The sequence below is a fragment of the Biomphalaria glabrata genome, chromosome 9, assembly GCF_947242115.1.
Source record: "Biomphalaria glabrata chromosome 9, xgBioGlab47.1, whole genome shotgun sequence".
In the NCBI taxonomy this organism is placed as follows: domain Eukaryota; kingdom Metazoa; phylum Mollusca; class Gastropoda; family Planorbidae; genus Biomphalaria; species Biomphalaria glabrata.
Window position 1 is genome coordinate 33347838 of NC_074719.1, and position 23986 is coordinate 33371823.

Consider the following 23986-nt stretch of genomic DNA (forward strand, 5'->3'; position numbering starts at 1 on the left):
CAATATTATTCTAAAGCAAACTACACTCACCCAATTCTATGAGCGTAGCTAAATGAGGTTTTGAATTTGTTAAAAAAAAAAAAAAAACTCCAGAGGTTTTTTAGTTTAAAACCCCACAACAGATGATTTTGCCAATAAAACTTCCCTTTTCGATATAAAATCTAAAGCAAACTGCAGTCACCTAATTCCAAGAGAGGTTACAAAATTTCTACCAGTGGCCAAAGGGGTTTTGAGTTTAAACCCCTCTCCACCTGAGTTTGAAGCTAAAAATACCTCTTCAATATAAAAAAAGCAACTTACACACTAAAAGCGTAGGCAAGCCAATGGGGGGTTTTGAATTTCAACCTCTCCAGATGGATTTTTTAAAAGTTTAAAACCCCTCAAGATAGTTTTGAATTTAAAATCCCCTAAAGAGCGTTATAAGGGTGAAATCCTCTCTCTTCAATAACTATACTATAAAGTAAGGCGTATGTATGTATATGTGTATGTATGCATGGGCGTAGCCAGGGGGGATTTGGGGTTCAAACCCCCTCCCGAAATGAAATCCCCCCCACTAAGGGGGGGGGGAATCGAAATTTAATGACTGATTTTTTGCTTTGATTTTGTTTATTTTAGATGAGATTTTAATACTAAGCCATCACTTACCCCAGCACAACCAAATGGGTTTTGAGTTTAAAACCCACTGCCAGGAGGTTTTGAGTTTTAAACCCCCCACCTGGGGTTTTTGCAGTTAACTCCCCCTCTTCTATAAAACAAAACAAAAAAAAAATGCAAATGAAAATCCCTAATTCCAAGAGCACAGTTAAGGAATATTTTGATTTTAAAACCCCCTCTAAAATTTACGATAAACCCCCTCTTCGACATAAAAAAAAGGTAATTACGCACTCAAAATGTTATGAGTGTAGCTAAATGGGTTTTGACTCAGTTTTGAGTTTAAATCCCACTTCAGCGGGGTTTGAAGGTAAAAAATACCTCTTTAATAATAAAAACAAAGCAAATTATACACTCAAAATGTTATGAGTGTAGTCAAAGGGGTTTTGAGTTTAAACTCCCCTCCAGTGGAGTTTGAAGCTAAAAAGTACCTCTTTAATATAAATAAAAGCAAATTACTCACTCTAAAATCTATGAGCGTAGCCAAAGGGGTTTTGAGTTTAAACCCTCCGCCAGGGGGGTTTGAGGCTAAAAAATATATCTTCAGTGTAAGAAAAAAAGCGAATTACGCACTCAAAATTTTTGAGTTTAAACCCCTCTTCTACAGATGGCTTTTTTTTAAAGTTTAAAACCCCCTCCAGATGGTTTTGAGTTTAGGATCCCCCTACATAGCATTTTGAGGTGGAAAACCCCCAACAGACGATTTTGACGATAAAACTTCTCTTTTCGATATAAAATCTAAATCAAACTACAGTCACTTAATTCCAAGAGCGTATTCAAGAGAGGTTACACATTTTTACCAGTGGCAGGGCTCCATTTATAAACTACAGTGAATAGTCATCTGCCGAAAAGGAGAAGCACTAAATGTGGCTCTACAAAAAATGGCTAAGACAGATTTTAGGAGTCAGTTATATAGATCGGGTCTAAATCAAGGAAATTCTATGCCGAAGTGGGAGTCCACCCCTTAGTAAGGTTGTGACAAAGCGTCGTATGAGGTTTGCGGGACATGTTCTCCGACAAAATGAATTACGCATAAGAAGAGTTGCAATGATATCCTAGTACAACTTGACGCCACTCATTCTTGGAGGTCCTCATGGCAGGTGGGAAGAGGCTTCAGACCTTACCAGTGACAGATTTTTATGGAAACAGATTGACGGCAAATGCGCCGAACGGCGCGGGAGGGTCTAAGTCAGTAAGAATAGCACATTAGGTTTTTGAAAAAAAAACTTTTTAATAGCAGGAAAATTCAGCGTAGATACCTCAGAATATGCATTTTGTTGGCTTTCAATATCAGAAATAGTGCTTGGCGGCGGGGCTTTGCCCCGCGCTGGGGGAGCTCCTAGCGCTCCCCCAGACCCCATTGCTACTAATGACGGGGAATCTACAATTTTCCCACTAACTCATGGAAGAACCTATTCTATGGCACTATAAACGTCTTCCGAAAGAATGAAGGATCAGAATGTAATAAAGATTATGTACACACACACACATAAATACATATACATTTTTTTTTCGCTGGGGGGAGGGAAAAAAAATCCAGCCCCCCTAAACCTCCCCCCCCCCCCCCGAAAAAAATCCTGGCTACGCCCATGTATGTATGTATGTATGAATGATACATGTATGTATGTATGTATGTATGTATGTGACGAATAGACATCAAAACCGCTTAACCAATCTTGATAAAACTAGGCAGGAATGTTCCTTGGGTACTAACTTAGACCGTAGTGTATTTATTGTAGCCCTAAAATAAACTTAAGACCCTCAAAAAAAAATAAAGTTGTCCGACTCTATTTAAGCTATAGTAATATGGATCTAGGCCATGGTTAACAATGTTGACATGAGAAAAGATCGAAAGGATTTAGAACCAGATCTAGTTTTAAGAAATATGCTTTGCGCAGATAGTTTTTTACTTTGTCACATGAAAATACAAAAAAAGATTCATTGATTACATTATATAATAAAATTAACCTTCAAAAGCATTTTTTTTACATAAATTAGTTCCCGATATCTGTGACTACAGATTTCCTGGCGAACATTCTTTCATTAGACATTACCAAATGGTTACACATTAACACATCTCTCTACTGAGTCTATTCGCCTAGGCCTAGAACTCTTATTGAACTCTAAGATGATAAAACTTCTTTTCGCAAAGATAGTTTTATGCTTTAACACATAAACATACTAATTATTGTCCATTCATTTCATATTTTAATCAATTAACATTCAAATTTGTTTTTCTAAAGCATTTTTAATACATTCGTTCGCTAAAGCTGCGTAGCCGTGTTGAGATAGGCCTATATTCATTCATGAAAAAATGTCACGCATGCGCAACACAGAATGAACTCTATAAAAGCCAATTTTAACTCTAGATTAGTGTAGATTTAGATCTATGTCTACCTCAAGATCTACTTTATACTTTATACACATGAACATACAAAATTTAGTCTATTCATCTCAAATTTTAATCAAATATATGTAGGCCTACAAGCAAATGATTTAATTTGAAAAAATGGATTTAAGCATATTAGCTATTTTGATTTCATAGCTTCATTCACACTATTTTTACATTCACACATTCGCTTTACTTATTACATTATTATTTTGTTTAATTGTTTACAAAACACTCTCAGTGACTATATCGACAGTAATGCGCAAATAAAGACCTGCGGGTCGCGGGTAACATATGTCTAGTATTATTATATATTGAAATTCTTTTTTTTTTTTTATACAAGTCCAATTGCATGGGATAAAAATACAGAATGAAGTCCTACAATGTTTACAGAAAATTGTACAAATCACATAAGAACATAACATGTTATTTAACCTTGGTTAGACCAATAGTAGAAGATTCATCCTCTGTTTGGGACCCCCTCAACTCTAGAAAACATAAGAGAAACAAGAGGAGACACAAAATAGAGCTGTGAGATTCATAACAAACAAATATTCACATTTGATTAGAGTAACACTTTTAGTAAAATCATTAAAATAGAGACCTTTCATGATAGAAGACTAAAAAGTTAAGTAGCAATTATACATAAAACACTCCTTCTCCGTAGTACCTTTAGAGCATAGAATGGGTCCTTCCAGGACTAGATTGCTTTAGGGACATGCCTAGACATAATCTTCTTTTTTGAAATAACATCTGTATTTTATTAGATAAGTGTCTTGCAATTCTGAGCAATAGAGATTAATCAGAAACATGTGAGGAAACACCTATGCTAAAAAAATAAAAATTGTATGTATACTTAGTGAAAGAGTAGGTTCCTATTGTGTTATTGGAACTATCAATCTAGATTTTATTTAAAGGCTCTTATACAGTATCAGAAAAAGTGTGATGATAGTTTGTAAAAAGGAAAAAAAAATTCGTCTCATACTTAAAAAGCTAAATTATAGCTGCAGCTGTTCATTAGAAATCCTTAACAAAGGATAAAATGGTTAAGAAATATCAAGAGCCAGGATTACACAAAGCACTAACCATTACAAAATTTGGTGGGATTAATGATTTTAAAGAAAAAAAAAAAAGAGTTGGCAAGATTTCATTTAGTCTAAAACAATCATCATAAGTATATTGTTACGAATCTCCCTATCCAGGCTCGCTGCAAATGGCACCAAACGACACCACCAACTTAAAGAACTTGACAACTCTGGGCTTCAAAATAACGTAATAGTGTAATGTCAATAAATAACAGCCAACACTGTACAATTGGCAGCACGTAACACAAGACTGTACAAATATCTCTCCGCCGTATCAACTCTTGCACTGGTCTATCTGTCTCGTCTCGGACTTGTACTGAGCCGTTGTAACAAACTGTAGAACGGGAAGTTGTGACTGACTGGTCTCTGATACCTTCGCTCTTTATATAGGGTCCCTGCTGGCCTTCTAGAACCGGACAGAACGTCGCTCGACCAATCTGGGTGGTCAGATGACTACATCCCTCGTGACGCTCCTGAGCTCTGTTCACGACATCGATCCTTCCCGAACCATCATGTCGACACTCGTCTGGGCCGATCGTCGTAACTCGTCAGGTTTATAACAATATGATGTAAATTGAAAAAAACAAACATAAGAACTTATTACTTTTTTTTAATGGTCTTTAAAAAAAATATTCACCAGATTGTTCTAATAACAAATTTTAATAATAAACATATTTTATTTATTAATTATATTTCATGACATCAACTTATATTAAACATACATACCTAAGAAAGAATGTAATCAAAGTAAGTACATCAAGAGTTTACTGGCTAAAATTATTAACGCCAGCCAGATACATAAAAATAAAGTTTTTAGGAAGAAGACAATGTTAACAGTAAGAAACATTTAATGAATGGTTGTGCTGTACAAAAAAAAACAACAAAAAAAACAAACTAGGAACACCTTTTAAATGAGTGAAATGGAGACATGATGGCTGAGTGATAAAGCACTTGGTTTACAAACCAAAGGTCCCAGGTTCAAAGACTGGGATTTTTAATTTCATGATCTTCAGGGAGCCTCTAAATACACCCAGCTCCATTAGTTGGCGGTTGGTCATTGTGCTGGCCACAAGATACCCTCATTAACCATGGGTTATAGAAACAGATGACCTTTACATCATCTGCCCCATAGATCACTAGGTTTGAACTACATATAAATGGTTAATAGCTTTTATCATGAAATTTACTTAAATCTATTGCTAACATTAGCACTTTCAAATAGAGCAAGTTTTATACTAGTCACTTAGTTCCTATTTACAAATTTAAAACAAAATCTTGGATAAAATCAGAACTTATCAGTTAAAATAACATATTTTTTTTATCAATTAAAGGTCTAACAATTTATCTGAATATAATTGACAATAAAGCATCAAAAGAAAAGTGTTAGGTATCTTACATTATTAATTACATGATTAGAGAGTTGCTTAAATACATCAGGGTTTTCTTGAAAGTTTTCATTTTAATTTGTAATTGCAGATCATCAAAGGTCTATTGACACTAGTAATATGTAGTAAATCATGTAAAATATTTAAACACATTTATTCTTTTTATTCACATAAGTCAAACTATCAGAAGCTTCTAAGAATAAAAAAAAATTATTTCAATAAATCTGCATAAAATATACTTTTAATTCTGTTAGCTGCCTAAATGTTGCATTATTATAAGTTTAACCTCACTAACTTATCACATCTAGGAATGCACAATTTTCCTTTGTATGTGAACATCTTTCTATAAAATGAAAAAAAAATAATTCAAGAATGGTTTGATTAAAAAAGACTAATTAATGAAATATTTAGGGAAGCTAATATTAAACTAGACAAATGTATCAAATGTCTAGGCCTGTTTGTGCCAGACATCATCAATATCAAATGATATCAGGAGATATGTGCACAGTCAGTTCAATATATTGAAGTTTCATTGAACATTGCCTACCTGAACCTAATAAATTACAATCTTCTTATTGCAGGCATACTTAACCCCTTCACATATGGCCTTAGAATACTAGACATGAGTAGATACTTCTTTAATTACTCTTTACATCTTATAGATTGTCTAAACTAGTGACTTTGTTAAAACCATAGATTTTAGACAAACATCTAAAAGAAATAGTCAAAGGTTAATTTTGTTACACAGGGCTGGTGGCCCACACCCAAAGTTTACAACTATATAAATAGATGCCAAACATCTGCTAAGGTAGATCACATAATACTCTTGTACATCCACCAAAAAGTCTAAATTAAGACAACTTTACCCATGAAAAAAATCAAGCTTGGCACAAGGTCACTAGGATACTTTAGATGTAAGTTATAAACCATGTCAATAGTGTTAAAGCTTAAAGTTAAAATATTATGGCTGCATTATAATATACAACATAAGAAATATGTTCTCGGTGCATTTCCTCTACATCATGAATACTAACTAAAAATACTGAATGATTACATCATTTAAAAAATTATTCAAATTTTTTACTACTAGCTTTTAAATATAAATGACAATTACTCCTATAATTACACTTTTAGAGACAACCTATTGACTGTGATTCACACTAAGTCTAACACAAGTCTTTTACGAGATTATACTTTTAAAATGTAACAACCAAAACCACATTTATGCCAAAGTTTTTCATCCAAATAAGTATCACAAATTTGGTACAAGTATTTATACTGATTTAAAAGAACACCTAATTGCCTGCATTAACAATAAGAAGCTACTGGAGTAACATCTGGACTTCCACACTTCAATCTCTCAGCAGCCAACTCACTTTGTGACTGGGCCAGTTTGATTATATCTTCTGCCAAGGCCTCCACTGTTGTGTAGCGAACTTGTTTAAAGTTGAAAATGTCTTGTATAAATCCAAGAACAAGATCCTATTAAAAAAAAATAAACAAAAACAACATTTAATCAAACTACATGAAATCACTCATTATATGATATACAGTTCTGGGATTAGCTTTGATAATTAATTTTAAATAATAGAGCTGAGAATTAATTTTAGTCCTGATGTATGAGACTGAAGAAAAAAGTCTTAAAGTTGAGGCACAACTGAATTTTTATTAGACTATATTTATATAAAAGTAATTTACACAAGCACATTTTTTGCAGGTGAGCATGTAAGGTTCACATTGACTTCATTATACTTTAAATTTCATGTCACATTCTGTGGGGGGCATTAAAGTAATATTTTATAAGTCTTTTATCTATTTAAAGATAAAGTAATATGCCAAAGCTTAGCTTTGGGTGGTTACAGTAGTAATGTTTACAAACCTTTTTTTTTTTATAGTTACAATGTTTTGTTTGGTGTAATGCACAAATTGTATGACATATTTCCTAACAGACAATAAAGATTATTATTATTAATTATTATTATTTTATTATAATTCATGGGTCAGTATTAACTTTACTAAAGCTATCTTTATTTTTCTTTCTTTTTCTGTAATTTTTTCTTTGACATACTGTTACAAAGGTTTGATTTTGTAATCAGGCTCTCAGCTTCACACCAATTAAGGCTTGTCTTCAAGTTCAAAGATTAATTAAATTAATTCAATTATTCAACACACACTATAAACACACAAAAGTATAAATTTCAATGATCAATTCACAAAGTAGACTTGATATGAAGAATGAAACTATTTTGACCACCCATTCTTTTAATCTTCCCCCCTGGAAATAACTTTAACATAAATGGAAGAGCCAAAAACATGTTTTTAACTTTCTTGGCTATTTTTAGTACTACTGAAAATGTATCTCACTATTTTTAGTACTATGGGAAACTTGGTGAAGCATTCCGAAGCTAATGTGTAAATAACACATTTCACGAGACCTTAATGCTTGCATTATTTTTTTTACAAAGGTATTATTGATAATATGTTCAGAGATGTTACCTCTAAAAGAAGTTTATTGTAATCCTAAACAATGCAAAAAAAAACGACAACAAAAATTACTTTAAAAAAATTGCAAAGCTCTTTCAAGTCTGAATCAGGACCAAGGAATCCCCAGGCTAGCAAAGGACTTGTATGTTCAGTGATGGAATAGAAATGTGCAATGAAGCCATCATTAAACTGTGGAGTAAACAAAAAACCTGGGTTACAATTTACAGACATATATTAGCTGTTACATTTCCTGCATTCTTTTATTTGATTGGGAACAAGGTTAATCATAATTTAAATTTAAACATGAAACTTCAAAGTTTTCATTTATAAATAGATTTCAAGTATGTAAACATGGTTGCTTGCCAGAGTTCAAGCACTGCCTGCTTCTAACCCCTGCCAGCTGTGGGAGGTTTGGGCTGTTAGATGTAATTATCTTCATTTCCAAAGGAACGTTGGATATAAAACAAAACAAACTCAAATGCTATACATACCTTCAATAGACTTCTTTTTGCTTTCAAGACAGACCAAACAGCTGTAGCTAAAGCCTGACAAAAGTTGTTCAAAGAAAAACAAATTAAATAATGAATGACATTTCAAATAATAATGTACATTACAATTTTTTAAAATTATTAGCAATTAGTGCAACTATTAAGATCTCTAATAGATGTCTGATTTGCAAATATATTAAATTACATGTTTCAAAAATGATATGAAATTTCTTTATCACTTAATTAAAAAAAAGCATAAACACTACATTATAGGAAAATGATTAACAAAATAAATTCAACATGAAAACATCTTTTAGTGATAGTAGAAGACAAATACAGTTTTGGTGATGTTAAGAAAATATCAAAGATGACAACATATTACATAAATTTATTTATACTAATATCATTAGCAATATCAAATGGAATCTGAAATATACTTACAGTTTCTTTAAATCCATTTGACAACCATCTGTTCTGAACTACTGTTAATACTGTAGATGGAGGATTGGCTAAGTCATCGAAAGCATCCATCAGTATAAAATCTAAGACTATGTCATAGAAAGACATCACTCTCACCTAAGGTTAAAAAAAGACAAAATAAAAGTAACAGCACTAATAGTTTAGCACTAAGCTGGTAATTTTAATTACAAACCATCAATAAATGAATATTCAGGAGGTGTAAAAAAATTGAACTATAAATATCATTACAGAAAAAGCTGTCTTATATGTCAATGTTATTTGAGTGTTGTTGTTTTTTTTTAAAAGACCAGACATTTCAGTATCTTATTGTAAGGTGTGAATTTGTGTTCAACATTACACAGTCAAGGCAAATAAAGAAAACACACACAAAAGGATAATTGCTATCAATTTTTTTTAGTAGCCTGACTGCAGATGAAGCCTATATACCCAAAATGAATATAAAATGTTATCACAACACAATTTAATGTACAATCAGTGTTTGAGGCAAATTATGTTCAGTCAAGAAATGTTTCAAAGTATATTTGAGCCCTCTTCTTCAAGCCTATCAATCCAAACATGATTCTCTATATCTAGGTAGTTTACTTTAAACCTGCTGTTTAAATGATTTAACCAAATACAAGAGATTAGGTAAATAAAAACTAAAAACAACTTACTCCCCGCCCCCTGAGCTCCTCTTCTATCATTGGCCAGTTAGAGTCCACATTGATAAACTGCATCATTTTGTCGTAGGTTGTGTAGAATTCATCAACATCCTAAACACAAGAAATAAAAGGAATTGTGATATAGTGTGTTTGTTTTGAGTGACTAGCAGTGTATTGTGTGTGACTGTCTATGGAAAGACCAGTTGAATGTACATGGATGAAAGTGTGTAAGTCAGGACTGAGTGGAAATGGGTCAGAAAAACAAAAATATGTTGGGGTGAAAAAGATGAATGTAAAACTAATAAAGTGATGTGTTTATTGAGATTAAAGTTGTTTTTAGAATGTCTATTACAGGAATCTCTATCAATATATAGAAACATAAGCTAAAACAAAACTATAAGCCTGCTTATGTTAACAAAATGCTTTTACACAAATCTCTCTATTAACAAGTTTCATTAAAAAAATATAATCCTACTCTTTCAGCCTTGGTTAAGAGATCTCCTATAATCTTTCTGCCTATTGATTTAAACCATTCTCTTCTGCTATCTTCTTGAAAAATGTGCTGCAATATAAAAAAACAACAACTGAAAGTTAAAATTTAACACATTAAACTACTTCCTAGATTAAGAAATGAATTACATAATGCTGACCACAAAAGTATAACCACCACTATCACAGCACAAACAAATTTAGTTTACTCTCTATGCAGTTTGTAACTGTAAACACAGAATTTGATTTTTATGTTTGTAAATGTATAATTGTCTATGAATTAAATATTTAATTCTGTAATGAGTGAATATTGAAGGGAACTATTAAACATCAACAACCAGTATTGAATGCTAATGATTAAGTTACCACTCTAACTTACATGAAATGCTAATCTAATGCCATGTAACTTGGCTAGAAATTCTACATCAGAAAGACATTGGACCATCTCAGGTCTGAAGAAAAAAAAATTATGATTCAACTAAATTTTGGACAAAAATATAATATACATTATTTCAAAGACTATTTAATGGCATTTGCAAATCTTAACACAAATATGTTTAATGACCCACCTTATTGATCGACAAGGAACATTTCCATATTTCAGTTCCAGCATGCCAGCTTCATACAGAGGAACATGGTGCAAGATATCTCTGTTAAAATCTAGATCTGTAAGGTGAGCCATCTGTAGAATCAAACATAGCAACAATAATTTAGAATTTCCAAGAAGGAAGTACAGTTATTAGTTTTGCTTTACAAAATGAAAGTAATTAAAAATTAGTTAAATTAATTTCTTTTTATAGCTAATTTTGAAAAAAGAAGCCAAGTAATAATAATTATGTCAATTCTATATGATAAATATCTGAAGAATTTTCTGGTGGCACATGTAAGTTTTGAGAGTTGTTCAGAATGGAGTTAAAGTAAAACAGAAAATGTAGAAGAGGGGGTTGAGTTATAGAAGAAATTAAAACAATTGTTATTTAATGGACTCTCTAATAGTTATGCAGAATCCTAGTCACATACAGCTATTCTTTTTTTTAAACATTATTTACACCAGTTTATAAAAATTTGCCATTCAGTTAATTAAAAAAAACAACAACTTTGAACACAGAAAAATTGCAATTGTACTAATTTTAAGCATGATGAACATAATGATGATAAGAAAAATATATTTTCATTTTAAATCTAGACAATATGCAAACATAATTAAAAGGAGATAATGACATCAGACTTATAGTAGTACCTTCTTTTAAATATCTAAAAAACAATATTTATATAGCCAATTTTCCCTGCAGAAGCTTTTAAAAATGTGTGTAAGACTTACATCTGTAGCTGAAACAAATGACTCTTGGTCACTGGAGTCATCATCAAAACTTCTGTCTTTGAGATCTCTCTCTGTAAAAACAGCCAGGGCAGACTCTATAGCAATAGACTCCACCTGGCGCTCACACAGACGCTCATAATTTTCCTGCATCCGGTAAGCCAGATCTAGCAAATTCTCTAATCTGTGTTGTAAATTAGCTGTATCTTCATCCTTTACAAGAAAAATAGAAGAATAGTTTTTTAAGACAATGTAAACGGCAAACCACCAATACTTTTAAGTACCCCATGAATAGTAGATAGCTTTTTAAGCAGGAATACCCCAATTGTCAGCCAGCATTTTCCTATGTGTTCTTCTATATACATTAAAATAAACATTATTTATTCAACATCACTAAGATTTCTTTTAAGAAGTATGGTATTGAATTAAGCTTATCTTCTTATTAATTTAAATTAAAGAATTACTTTACTTAGCACAGACTAGTATCCAAAAATAAAAATTCCTTCTAAAACAAAGAATAAGCAGTTATTTATATAATTATTAGTAGTTTTATCCATAGGTGGAATTCTGGCTTATTTAGTTATTAATGATACCAGTATCCGTTCAATAGTCATAGAATGTATCAAGTGGTTCATATTATTCTTACTTTTGGTACAAATTACAACAGCACTATTAGATTTTTTAAAAATGTATAGCTGTAATTCTGTTAAAGAAAAAAAACAATGACACTAACTGGAATAGCCAACACAGAATGCTGATCGTCAAGATAGGACAACTTCATCACAGCATCCTCCCAGTAGGAGATAGCAAGAGACAGATTCTCCATACCTGTATAGAGTCAAAACAAAATCAAATTTGTTCCAAAATGTTACTGTTGTGATAAACAATCAACTTATGGATCAAACTTTCATTATTTAAAGAAAGGCAAATTGAAGTGGGTGATAACAATTGCATACATTCAGGATTCACATAAAAAAAAAAAAACAATTTATAAATGATTCTGCAGAAATGAGATCCTAAAGATGCTATTTTCAAGATTACTTTAGGTAACATTCCCCCAGATTCTATTTTCAAGACACCAAAAGTAACCAAACTACCTTATTTACTTCATGTTTTAAAAGGAACACTTTGAGATATTTGTTAACTACAATAACTGTGCCTACCTAGCTGACAAAGATCTGCACTGGTCATGTTTGCAGTGTCAAGACCTGAATGTGTAACTGTGGATGAACTGGAGTTATTTGAGACCCCTCCAAGGCTATTCAGTGAAGCTGAGAGTGCCCTTTGCCTCATCAAGTTGCCCACATCTCCACTTCCACAGTAGTTGCTGTCCACACTGGTCGACATGTTCTTTTTAGATGGAAATTCTGGGAAATAATTAGTCAATGTACAACTAAGAGAATGAATAATGAACTAATAACTGACTAATACAGCATTTTACAATAATTTGAGTCATAAACATTTTTAAAAAATAAAGCATTAAAAAAAAATCCAGTTGAATCAAAATATTTCAAGTAGTTGAATAATACCATATATGAGTGTTTCTCCAGTACTGGTGCCAAAAAGTGTCACATTATGCTAAAAATTAAAGTTGAAGTTTTTGGTTTCATTTCAACTGTATTCACTTCTTCAACCAGTTCACTTTAAGAATTTATCAATAGAAAATGAATTGCAAGATGTAGATTTTGACAGCAGTGTCTAATCAAGGGGTACCCCCTTTTGCGTCACAGGTGCATCACCGGGACACCACTTGATAATTTAAGAACTACCAATTGATAAATTCATTGTATTTTAGCATAATATAACTGTCTTTATTGTTACTAGTCTTTAGATACTGAAATTTATGCTTTTGCATAAAAAAAGTGGATTTGAGCTCAATTCAAAAATTGGGACACCGTAGCACCTGTGACACTACAAGTTAAAGTTTTTTAAAAAGATATTCTGTGAGAATATAGAAATTATTTTATTTTTGCACTAGAGTGATCCATTAGACTTATTATTAAGTTCACTATTCTAGTCATAAAGTACCCATTTGTAAAAATGCTGCTTCAATTTCACAAAATGTTGCGGGTGCTTCATGGGACACCATTTTTTAAAATAATGTTTAAAAGTTTAAATTTTTGTTTTATCTGTGCACAAGTAAATTGTCATTAATATTTTTAATGATTGACAAATATATATTTTATATGTTTTGTTAGTTTTAACACACAGAAAAAGGTTTAAAAAAAAAAAAAGAAAGAAAAAAGGCATAAAACTGTACACAAATTTTATTCAGAAATCAAAACCTTCCACTCTCCACTCTCTCAAACTATTGCCATTTGGTATCAACATCACTTCAGTAACAATCATGTCTGCATACACTAATTGTATGTCCTGCACTTCTGGGTATACAAATATATCTCTTTTATTTCTGTGCCTTTTTAAAAAATTTATTCTGCGCTGATCATCCAGGACTTCTGTCACAACTCCTGTTAGAAAAAATTACCAGCAATGTTGAAAAAGTTAATACTTCAATCTAAAACATACTTTGAACTTGTTTATTGAATGTAAAAGGTACACAGTACAAAAAAAATTATACCTGGATAGAATATTTCCCCATACTTGACAATCACACAGCTATTTACAATGTACTTTTGAATGGTGGAGGACAATGTTTGGGCCTGAAAAAACAACAACAACATGTGGCTGAAATACTTAAATTCGACTGAAATGAGTCAAAAATTATTTAGCAGGGTATATTATTAAAAAAACAACTTATACAATACAGGTAACATAAGATTCAATGAAAAATGTTAAAATGCTTATACTGTATGTAAAAGCTCTTTACCTTTGAATTTGAGCATATGGGACTGACATCCAAAGAGGATTCAAGATTTGATTGAGATTGCACCACTGAAGAAAAAGAAACAATTACATTTAGAAATCAGTTAAGTAATTTTAAAAAGAATAATATGTTTTCTCGGATAATTGTAAAATGGCTATTTAAAAAATAAATAAATAAATAAAAGTACAGTACTTACCATTCTGTTTCTGAAGTTTGAACATATTCCAAGATCCACATATTTCATCATGCAGGCACTGACTGCCATCTGAATTTCTGCAAGGAAAGCAGAAACAGCTTCTTTTTCTGTAGGCAATATTGTAAGGTGTAATACCTCTCACTGCATGGACTGACCTCGATCCCTGAAGGCTTCGAATCTTTTCGTTGGACCTGTCAGGCCTGTCTCGATTGATTTCTCCTTGTTCCACAAGGAAAAATGTTCTTTTACTTGTAGGCTCTGCCTTTGTCATGTATTCTTTTGCCCAAAGGAATAGCCCCTTTGCATCAGAAATAATGGCCATTCTTCTTTTAATGGCCAATGTAGCATTTTTTTTAACAACACCTATTTCAGCATCGCATGGCCCTTTTCCATGGCGACTACCGAAATAGTGCCTCTCTATGGACACATTTGTATCTTCCTTTGAGAAAGATAAGTCTACAAAATTTAATTTTCCTTTGTACTGTGCTGCACATCCATCACTAAAACTGATAACTTTAGTGAAAGCATGACCACGATTAGCTAACTCATAAATCACTTTCATTTGAAAGTGTTGTGATGCATGGCCATCATGTTTTAGGTCATTTGATAAAAAAACCATGCTTTCTTTGACTATCAAATCTTTGTCTCTGTAGTAGCTCACTACTGGGTGAATAGTGACCTCTGTTCGAGCCCAGTGTGCACCTTGGATTTCATCCTGGTGGTGGCATGTGAAATTTTGACCAAAATCAGAAACTAGCAAAAGCCAGTCACATGGTAAATCTTGTTTCAAATCTGCAAACTGCTGCTGTTGCCAGTTAGCTGTAAAAAGATGAAGGCTGAATTTTTCCAAATCTTTCTGCATTGATGTTACTAGGTCATTGAAAGGGCCTTCTTTATTTACTGGTCGCCACTTTATTACCTTTCGCAGTGTACCATCACTCTGAACATACTCATCTGTCATCTTTGACCAGATGCTCCATTCTGCTAATTCATCCATGCAATTTTTTAAAGGCTCAAAATACTTGTTAATTAAATCCACACCACAGTTGCTACATGATCTTTCAATGCACTGCAGCTTATGAAAACAATTGGCATTAGTTCTTGGGCATAGAGTTAAGTCAAGTGATGAAGCTGGATTTTTTAATGTCAGCTCTCTGTGTCCTTTTTTGATTAGAAACTTATTAATGCCCTCCATATAAAGAAAAATCTTCATACAGAACTCACATAAGCAAGACTGCATCTTATTATGTTGAGTAGCTTTTGTCATAAATGGTTTCAATTTAGCAAACTTTGAGAACAATACCTTTAATGTGGGTGCATGAGTACTCAATTGAGTATATGCCTCCTTCAGCGTTTTCTGCATGAAGCGTTTAGGTTTTCCAGTTCGTGCACTCACAGATGATTGAGATGGATCAGTTCTTGAGACATCCTCTCTGCTGTAAAAGTTGTGAATTGTTTCCAAGGCATTTTGTGTAATGCAATCACTTCGTTTTTTTCTTGCTATGTTTTGTGATTTGCACTTGGACATAAAACTTCTTGAAAAACCAAAATGTTTGAAATGAGTAGCACAACCTCTGAATTTGTTATACTTAGTAAGGATGTTGCAGAGTACTTGTCTGCGAGCATTAGACATCTGACTCCTTTTTTTGCTGGTAGAGTGTAGATAGGTTTTGATGCTTTCATTAATGTTGTTTAGAAAGATGAGCTTTCTTCTCTCAGGTAGACGCAGAAAGCCTATGTCTTGGAGAGCTTTACTTCTTCTTGGGGAGCGTATTTGTGAGAGACCTTCAACAACTGCAGCATATTTCTTAGGTGATCTAGGTAATTTCATCAAAGCCCTTGAAACAGCCATTCTTTTTGCCACTGGAGTCTGGAATCCAGTACCAAGTGATTCGCCAACCTCTGCAGAGTTGACACAAAGGGGACTATTAGCTTGCTGTTTTCTTTCTTTGCGTTTTCTGTTTATCCAGGCTTTTTCATGTGGGCTTAACTTGGCCCTGTATGCAGCTTTTCTCAACCTCTCTTTTTCTCTTCGCTCTAAAACAGCAGCACGTGTTTCAGGTTTTACTTTTTTTTCATTAAGAGGGAGACCTAGTTCTTTCTTTTTTTGTCTGCATTTTTGTGTTCTTAAATTACTTAAAAGTCGAGCTCTTTCTCTCTTTTCTGGTGTAATATTTTGTCTGTAAAGCACACTTCGTTTTCTATCCTTTTCCTTGAAAGCAGCAAATTTTTCTGGATCAGCTTGTAGTTTTTCCCTGTGTCTTCTATACCTTATAGCACTAGGTGTCAACCCAGAAACATTATTTTGAGTGACATTTTTTAGCGACACAGGCTCTGGTACTAGTACATTTAGAAATGACTCAGGCTCTGATGCTTGTATATTTAGAGAGTCTTTCTTGGCTTGTAAACGCTTTGAAACTCTAACAGATAGCTCCATTACTGAAATCTGTAATTGATAAAAATTTATTAGTATCAAAATAATTAGATCTATTATGTACTAATAGCACTCGTAAACATATTATAATATATATTGGTGCATTATTTAAATCGAGTCTAGTAATGCCCATAATTGCTTTATAGGGATAGACTCAATGGTGTAGGACTAGTACAGTTAATTCATATTATATAACTTAAGTTACAATCATTCAGTGGTAGACTAAAAGAACTGAATACAATATTCTGTATAAAAAATACAATGGAAATTAAGTTAAGGTTAAACCAAAATTTTCTAGATACAATCTACATTTCAATATAGGTCTATAAAAAATACTATAATATAGAATTATAGATCTAGATTATTCTAGAGATACTTGTCTATTGAAAGAAAGAATCTATTATTTATTATCTATAATTAGATTCTAAATCTAGTCATTAATGACCTAGTCTAGAGTCACGAGTCTAGATTCATTATAAGATCTAATCTAATTCCCTAATAATCTACTTATTTCCACTATCTAGTCTAGATCTAAAGTCTAAATCTTGATAATGAATTACATAATTAGACATAATTAGATCTAGGTTTAGAGTAAATCTAGAATAATCTAGATAATGAATTACATAATTAGATCTAGGTCTAGAGTAAATCTAGAATAATCTAGATAATGAATTACATAATTAGATCTAGGTCTAGTCTAGAGTAAATCTAGATGATGAATTACATAATTAGATCTAGGTCTAGTCTAGAGTAAATCTAGATGATGAATTACATAATTAGATCTAGGTCTAGTCTAGAGTAAATCTATATGATGAATTACATAATTAGATCTAGGTCTAGTCTAGAGTAAATCTAGATGATGAATTACATAATTAGGTCTAGATCATTAGGTCTAGATCTAGACTAGATTAAGTTTTAAAGACAAGTGTCCGAGATGCGCCTCAAACGGAAAATCAATTAGATCTAAATATTCTTTACAGTATTAAGTACAAATTTTTAATTATTTAATATTTCTTAAACACTATCGTTTTATTTATTTAATGTAGCTAATATTATCTGATACTGTAAAATCTTTAACAAAATATCACTAAAATCTATTTGGACTTAACAGACGCAAACTAGGACACCATTTGTAAACAAACGAAGTGTTGTCCACTGAAACGCCCCAAACGATGATAAGTAAAATTTCAAAAAAATATATATTGAAATATATCAAAAAATGTTCATTTAAAATTATTAATTATGAAAATATTTTATTACATACATAAAAATCATTTAATCTTGATTGAAACTTTCCATGAATAAAGAAAACTTAATATACCCTGAACTCGTACTAGACGCTACACGTGACGTCATAATTTATGCATGGAAAACACCAACACGGGGTCCCATGGAACGCCTCAATGCCTAACCCAATTTACTTCTCAAAATAAAAAAATGTAGATTATTTTTAATTCTTTCACACGTCTACTATTACATCAACATAATTGTTTAGGAAATATAAACTTTTTGTTTAGTAACAGGCTTTAAAATTGATTAACTTTACGATTTAAGACTAAATTGTATTCAAGACGCTTCACGTGACGTCATGATTGAATGGCTAAATCTAGTAACCTCGTTCTAAAAAAAGCACTTCGATTAGGATATTGCAATCAAACTAATTCGTAATAAGCTTAAATTTCAGTAGAATAATGAAATATCTACGTACCTGATGGGTTGTTGTTCCACAAAAGATCACAAAAAACAGTTTAAATGAGATGTTTGTACAAGATTGCCGGCGATTGATCGTGTCGACGCTTGGGGCGCATCAATGGTTAATTGTGGGACACGCTATTGTTTAAGTACTCCTGTTAATTACTACGCTAGTATTTCCAGCGGAAGCGGCACTTTTTTTGTTCTACACAATACCTGTGATGCTCAAAAGAACTCTCATTCATAAAAAGTAGTGTCGTGGGAAAAATAATCCCATTCTTAACACACGCAGCACAGGCGCTTCATCTGGGACGCCTCGACCTATTTTAAGCTCGTTATGCATGTTTAGAAAGCTTTTAACAAAAAAAAATACTTTAAAAGAAATCTTTAATGCTTGTTGTAACAGAAATGCAATGTTGAGCATATTATTTATTTCTTGTTTACAATTCATAGAGGATTGTAATTCCGTATAAAGTGGGACACATCGCGATGCGCCTCAAACGCCTTTTTGTGGCCGTGTTTAATCAATATTTTGATAACCTTGAGAAAAACTAAATAATGACATTGAAATATGAGGATCTTGTTAACATATCCCAACAAAGATGGAAGTTTTATGCCCCTAGGTTTTAGTACGATATTAATTCAATCATACTATGGTGTTCCGTGTTACATCAAAAGCCGCCATTTTGGGTAGTAATTTCACACATTTTTTACAATTTCAATATTTCCCTAGCACCTTATGAGCTCAAAATATCAAAATTTATAGATTAACCATTTCTTAATGCAATGTAATGCAAATTGTCACATTTGAATAACAATCTTATGAAATACGGACTTTTTAGTGAACCAACACCTAGTTGTAACCAGTACTGGAGAAACACTCATATGTATAGCCCAGCTTAAAAAAAAAAGATGAACAATATACGTTAGGTTTTTTATAAGAATCATTAAAGATTCTACTTTCTCTTGGTCTTAGAACCAGAGTTTTACATACTGATATAATATACAAAAATAAAATATCATCTAATACAGGAAAAGGTGAAAAATGCATATAATATATAAAACAAAAATTTTTGTTTAGTCAGTCCAATTATCATAAAATTGTTTTGAGAGTTGTGTTGTTCACACTATCAATTAGAATGTTTGCCTCTCAAAGTAACATACAATTTGCAGGTTTAGAGGTGCCTCTAGTATAACACTGAAAAAAGAGTATTGAATACTATTTTCATTGAGTTGCGTATCTTCAAACTCAATTCAACTAAATACTCTAATGATGAACACAAGTCATATTAAACCTTTTATAAATCACTTACAAGTAGTAGAATAGCTAGACTGACAAACAAAATTAATATTACATAAAGCACAGTGAACAATGAATAATTACTGATCATTTACTGAGATTGATGACCAATAATTAATAAAAGATATATCTTTCTTTATTTTCCTTTCATGTTGTCTAAACAAGACTTTTCTAGATGCATATTATTCTTCACCTTTATTTTCTGACCTAGAAACTTGTTTAAAAGTCTGACTCAAAACTAAAAAAAAAAATATATTTATAACCATTACTGACCTATTTTCTTCACAATACTAGACAACATATAGTGTTGAAACATGACAGTCATGCTTAGATGAAATCCCCCTCCCACCCCAGTAATTTTAAAGAACAGAGGCTAAATACCACTTTAAAATGTGTCACTTCATTGCTCAAATATACAGAAAAATATAATTAATGAAAAAAATACCTCCATTAGGTGTTTGAGTTTTGGTTAAATGTACACTTCTTAACTTTCTGAAGGAAGAGCTTGATGACCTAACAACATTGGTTGCTCCCTGTGTCTTGCTCTGGTGTTGCGAAGAAGCTGCTGGAGTCTGGTTGTGAGTTGGTCCATTGTGCATTTTTTGCTGCTGTTGGTTCTTTGTTTCCAGCTTCATTTTGATCATCTGTGTGCGCTTCCTGCGTTTTCTGAAGTACATAGCCAGTGCTCCTATTAAGGCCACACCCAAAGACAAGCTTAAAACTGTAAGCTTTATTGGCTTGGACAGATTGGTAAATCGTGAGATGTCACCGGGGAGGGCATGCTTCAATCCCGCGAAATTCTTATAAACATTCATAATGTTGTCTTTTTTATTACAAATCCATGTCAAAAATGAACTCAAACCAAATTATATCTGGTACTTCAGAAACTAAAATATTTATGAGAAAGTTTAATTGTAATGATCCAGATTAAGTATTCATTGTGTCTCTTTTAAACCTGGTTTGTTTCCGATGTAGGCCTATAAAAAAATAAAAGAAAGTTTTTTAAGATGTAAAAAAAAAAAAAAGAATAATTTGAATTTGAGTTACCAGGTAAAACATTAAGTATGTTATATAATGTTAATACAAAATAAGCAAAAACTGAAAGAGATAGATTCAAGGTATAATCAATCCAGAATTCTGGCCTCTTTTATAATACTAGATTTACTCAGATATTAATTTATATAATATAAAGATCATGTCAATGTATGAATGTCCACAAAATTCATATTCATGGTGAGACTATTTCATGATGGCTTGAAGGCTCGTGTCCAAGATAACCATCAAAGCCCTTCAAAGTATCAAATGGGGTAAAACAAGGTTGCGTTCTAGAACCCACACTGTTCAGTATTATGGTCTCTCTGCTATTCTGACAGATACATTCATAAATAGAGATAAAAAATGGGATAAAAAATATAATGTATAGATTTGATGGTGGCCTATTTAACCTAAGGCAGTGCAAACCAAAATCAAAAACAAAATTAGCAGTAATCAGGGACTTTCATTTTGCTGACAACTGTGCCTTAATCACCTGCTCTGAAAATGATTGCCAGAGCGTTTTGTGACTTTGGCTTCACTATAAACACAAAAAAGACTGAAGTCTTATATTTGCCTAAAATATAAATGCAGTAGACAGATTCACCTATCTTGGCAGCACACTCTCCAGAAATAGTAAGATGGATATAATGAAATCAACCTGTGTATCTCCAAGGCCAGTGCGTCCTATGGCAGACTGTCTAAAAATGTCTGAAAAAGACGAAGTATCACCACAAACACAAAGCTAGGGGTCTATTGAGCTGTCATCCTCCCTACATTGCTCTATGCCTCAGAAACATGGACAGTATATAGAAAACATGAAATAAAAACTGAACCACTTCCACATGATCTGTCTCAGAAAAATACTGAATGTTAAATGGCAAGAAAAAATACCAGATATACTGAAGTCCTTCGAAGAGCAGGCCTACGAAGCATCCACACAATCCTGATACAGTCACAGCTGAGATGGGCAGGACACACCTGCAAAATGGAAGAACGCTGCATCCCTAAACAACTCCTGTATGGCTAATTAAGGCTCACAGGGTGGACAAAGAAAACACTTTAGGGACACCCTCAAAGCTTCTCTGAAAGCTTTCAGCATTGACCCAACTACCTGGGATACAGAAGCACATGACAGACTACAGAGCATCATGAATCATGTCGTCAGGCTGTGAAAACTGGCACACAAACTGCCGAGGACAAGAAAATGTGATGCCGCTGGCAGAAGAAAAGCGTCAGACTCAGAGGATAAAAACTATTCTACTGACTACTCAGCCTACTCACTCAACTCACAGTCTTAGATTAGACTTTAGTCACTTGAGACTAAAAAGAATTTTTTTTTAGTTTAGTCTCTAAGTAGTGAAGTTAGACTCTACTACTTTAAAACTTACTAGAGTACTAGGTACTAGACAGTAGACACTCTATCTCTAGCTAGTCACTAGTGTTTATTATATAATTATATACTTGACAGTCTTGTCTTAGTAGTAGTAATACTCTATCATACTCTATGCTATCAATTAGCCGTCTTAGCCATACTAATTGCTATGACTATGACTATCAGGACTCACTATGACTATCACTATCATCACTATGTCTATGTATGACTATGACTATGGGCATGGCTTTCATTTTGGCTATAAACTATAATGCTAGGACCTAGCAGTAGGCTATGGCGGCGGACTCAGTATGGCCAGTTTAGTATCATAGTATGGCATAGCAGACTAAGACTTGATACTAGTCTAGATTTCTATCAAAAAGCAATGATAGTCTATTACTCATAATAGTATTACCAGTTAGACTAGATCTATTCTAGTTTCTAGATGACATCTATGATCTATTCTATTGGAGTCCTAGTCGGAGTCAGTCAGAATGAGAATCACTTCAATCAGAATCATATGTCGAGATAAATCAATGTGATCATCGGCAATGTGAGAAAAAAAATAGTAGAATCTATTACCGGACATAAATTTAAATCTAGACCGTCTAAACCTTTTTAATCTAGATTTATCTAATCTTAGTCTAAATCTATATTATAGATAAATATAGATCTAGATTCGTAGATTAGAGTTTAGAGTTGAATGCTAGACTAGATTCTAGATTTTTGTTATTTTTGTGTTATCAGAGATAACTCCATGCACCCGAGAATGTCAGCAAAAATATTTATTCGCATATAAAGTAATATAAAGAAATCGCCGTTTTAAATTGTTTTAATTAAAATTTGGTAGTGAGTGTTGATAAACTTACAGATCTATACATAGATTGAAATTTCCAGTAGACACTATTGGATAGAGGAAAATGTCAACGACGAATAAATACAAATTTAAAATATGTAGTCTTTGAATATTGCGGTTTCAACATCACGATTAGATTTGACCGAGCAGCCGATTAAAAAAAAAAAAAAAAAGGCGGACCATGTGGAGAGCCAATCCGGAAGGGTTGATCTAGACCAGGGGTCGGCAACCTTTTGAGTCGAAAGAGCCAAACATGACCATTTACAAAATTTCGAAGTTTTCAAAGAGCCACACAGTTTTTTCTTGCCAGCTATAAATAGTTCTCACACAATGAATTTTTAAAATGAAAAAAAACAACGAATTCATATATAAGTAGGCTAGTGTTTTTCACAACAAATTAGATGATATATATATGGCATTATTAGATAATTATTTTTTATTTCGATAACAACTAGATAAAGTTTACATTTACTTGCATCACTAACTTGTACTTCAATAACAAACAATTGAGGAAACAAATTCAATGGGAGCGATGGCTTTGGTTTTAGAAAGTTGGAATACATTTTCATTTGTTAGTTGGCCTCTTACTTTACTTTTAATTATATTCATGCAAGAGAACAAAGGCTTGCACGAATATGTCGATTCATAGATACTCATCACTCCCAATGCCAACTTCTTCACCTCACTGTAGCAATCTGGAAGATTATTCCATGTGCCGAATCAACTCGTGGCATTCCTTTTAAAGCTGTCCACTTTTGTTGCGTTACGTACATACATTTCTGGACCTCCAACACTTCCAACTTGTTTTTCAACTCTGTAAATTTTCCACCCCACAAAGCTTTAATTTTTAAATCGATCAATTGCATT

At 32.6% G+C, this 23986-nt stretch overlaps 2 protein-coding genes across 8 annotated transcripts; both read right to left on the bottom strand.

Annotated features, from left to right (window-relative positions):
* Window positions 1-3209: 3209 nt before the first annotated feature.
* On the bottom strand, window positions 3210-23275 carry LOC106071428 (mitoguardin-like). Of its 5 annotated transcripts, none has more exons than XM_056041008.1 (14): window positions 22846-23034; window positions 21783-21869; window positions 20302-20833; window positions 12574-12777; window positions 12144-12238; window positions 11414-11623; window positions 10662-10774; window positions 10472-10544; window positions 10079-10165; window positions 9616-9714; window positions 8924-9058; window positions 8486-8539; window positions 8067-8183; window positions 3210-6992 (listed from the first exon to the last, which is right to left on the bottom strand). In XM_056041008.1, exons 3-14 carry the CDS (start codon window positions 20669-20671, stop codon window positions 6819-6821), a joined length of 1731 nt encoding a protein of 576 aa, XP_055896983.1. In that variant the 5' UTR covers window positions 20672-20833; window positions 21783-21869; window positions 22846-23034; the 3' UTR covers window positions 3210-6818. The 5 variants fall into 5 exon arrangements, with proteins under 5 accessions (XP_055896983.1, XP_055896980.1, XP_055896982.1 ...); XM_056041005.1 differs by lacking the exon at window positions 21783-21869 and adding an exon at window positions 21496-21599 and having other exon boundaries at window positions 22679-23034; XM_056041007.1 differs by lacking the exons at window positions 21783-21869; window positions 22846-23034 and adding an exon at window positions 23133-23275.
* Window positions 13663-19461, bottom strand: LOC129928144 (uncharacterized). 3 transcript variants are annotated; one of them, XM_056041002.1, is made up of 5 exons: window positions 18573-19461; window positions 14431-16876; window positions 14238-14302; window positions 13989-14070; window positions 13663-13878 (listed from the first exon to the last, which is right to left on the bottom strand). In XM_056041002.1, exons 2-5 carry the CDS (start codon window positions 16865-16867, stop codon window positions 13682-13684), a joined length of 2781 nt encoding a protein of 926 aa, XP_055896977.1. In that variant the 5' UTR covers window positions 16868-16876; window positions 18573-19461; the 3' UTR covers window positions 13663-13681. The 3 variants fall into 3 exon arrangements, with proteins under 3 accessions (XP_055896977.1, XP_055896978.1, XP_055896975.1); XM_056041003.1 differs by having other exon boundaries at window positions 17733-19461; XM_056041000.1 differs by having other exon boundaries at window positions 14431-19461.
* Window positions 23276-23986: the final 711 nt, after the last annotated feature.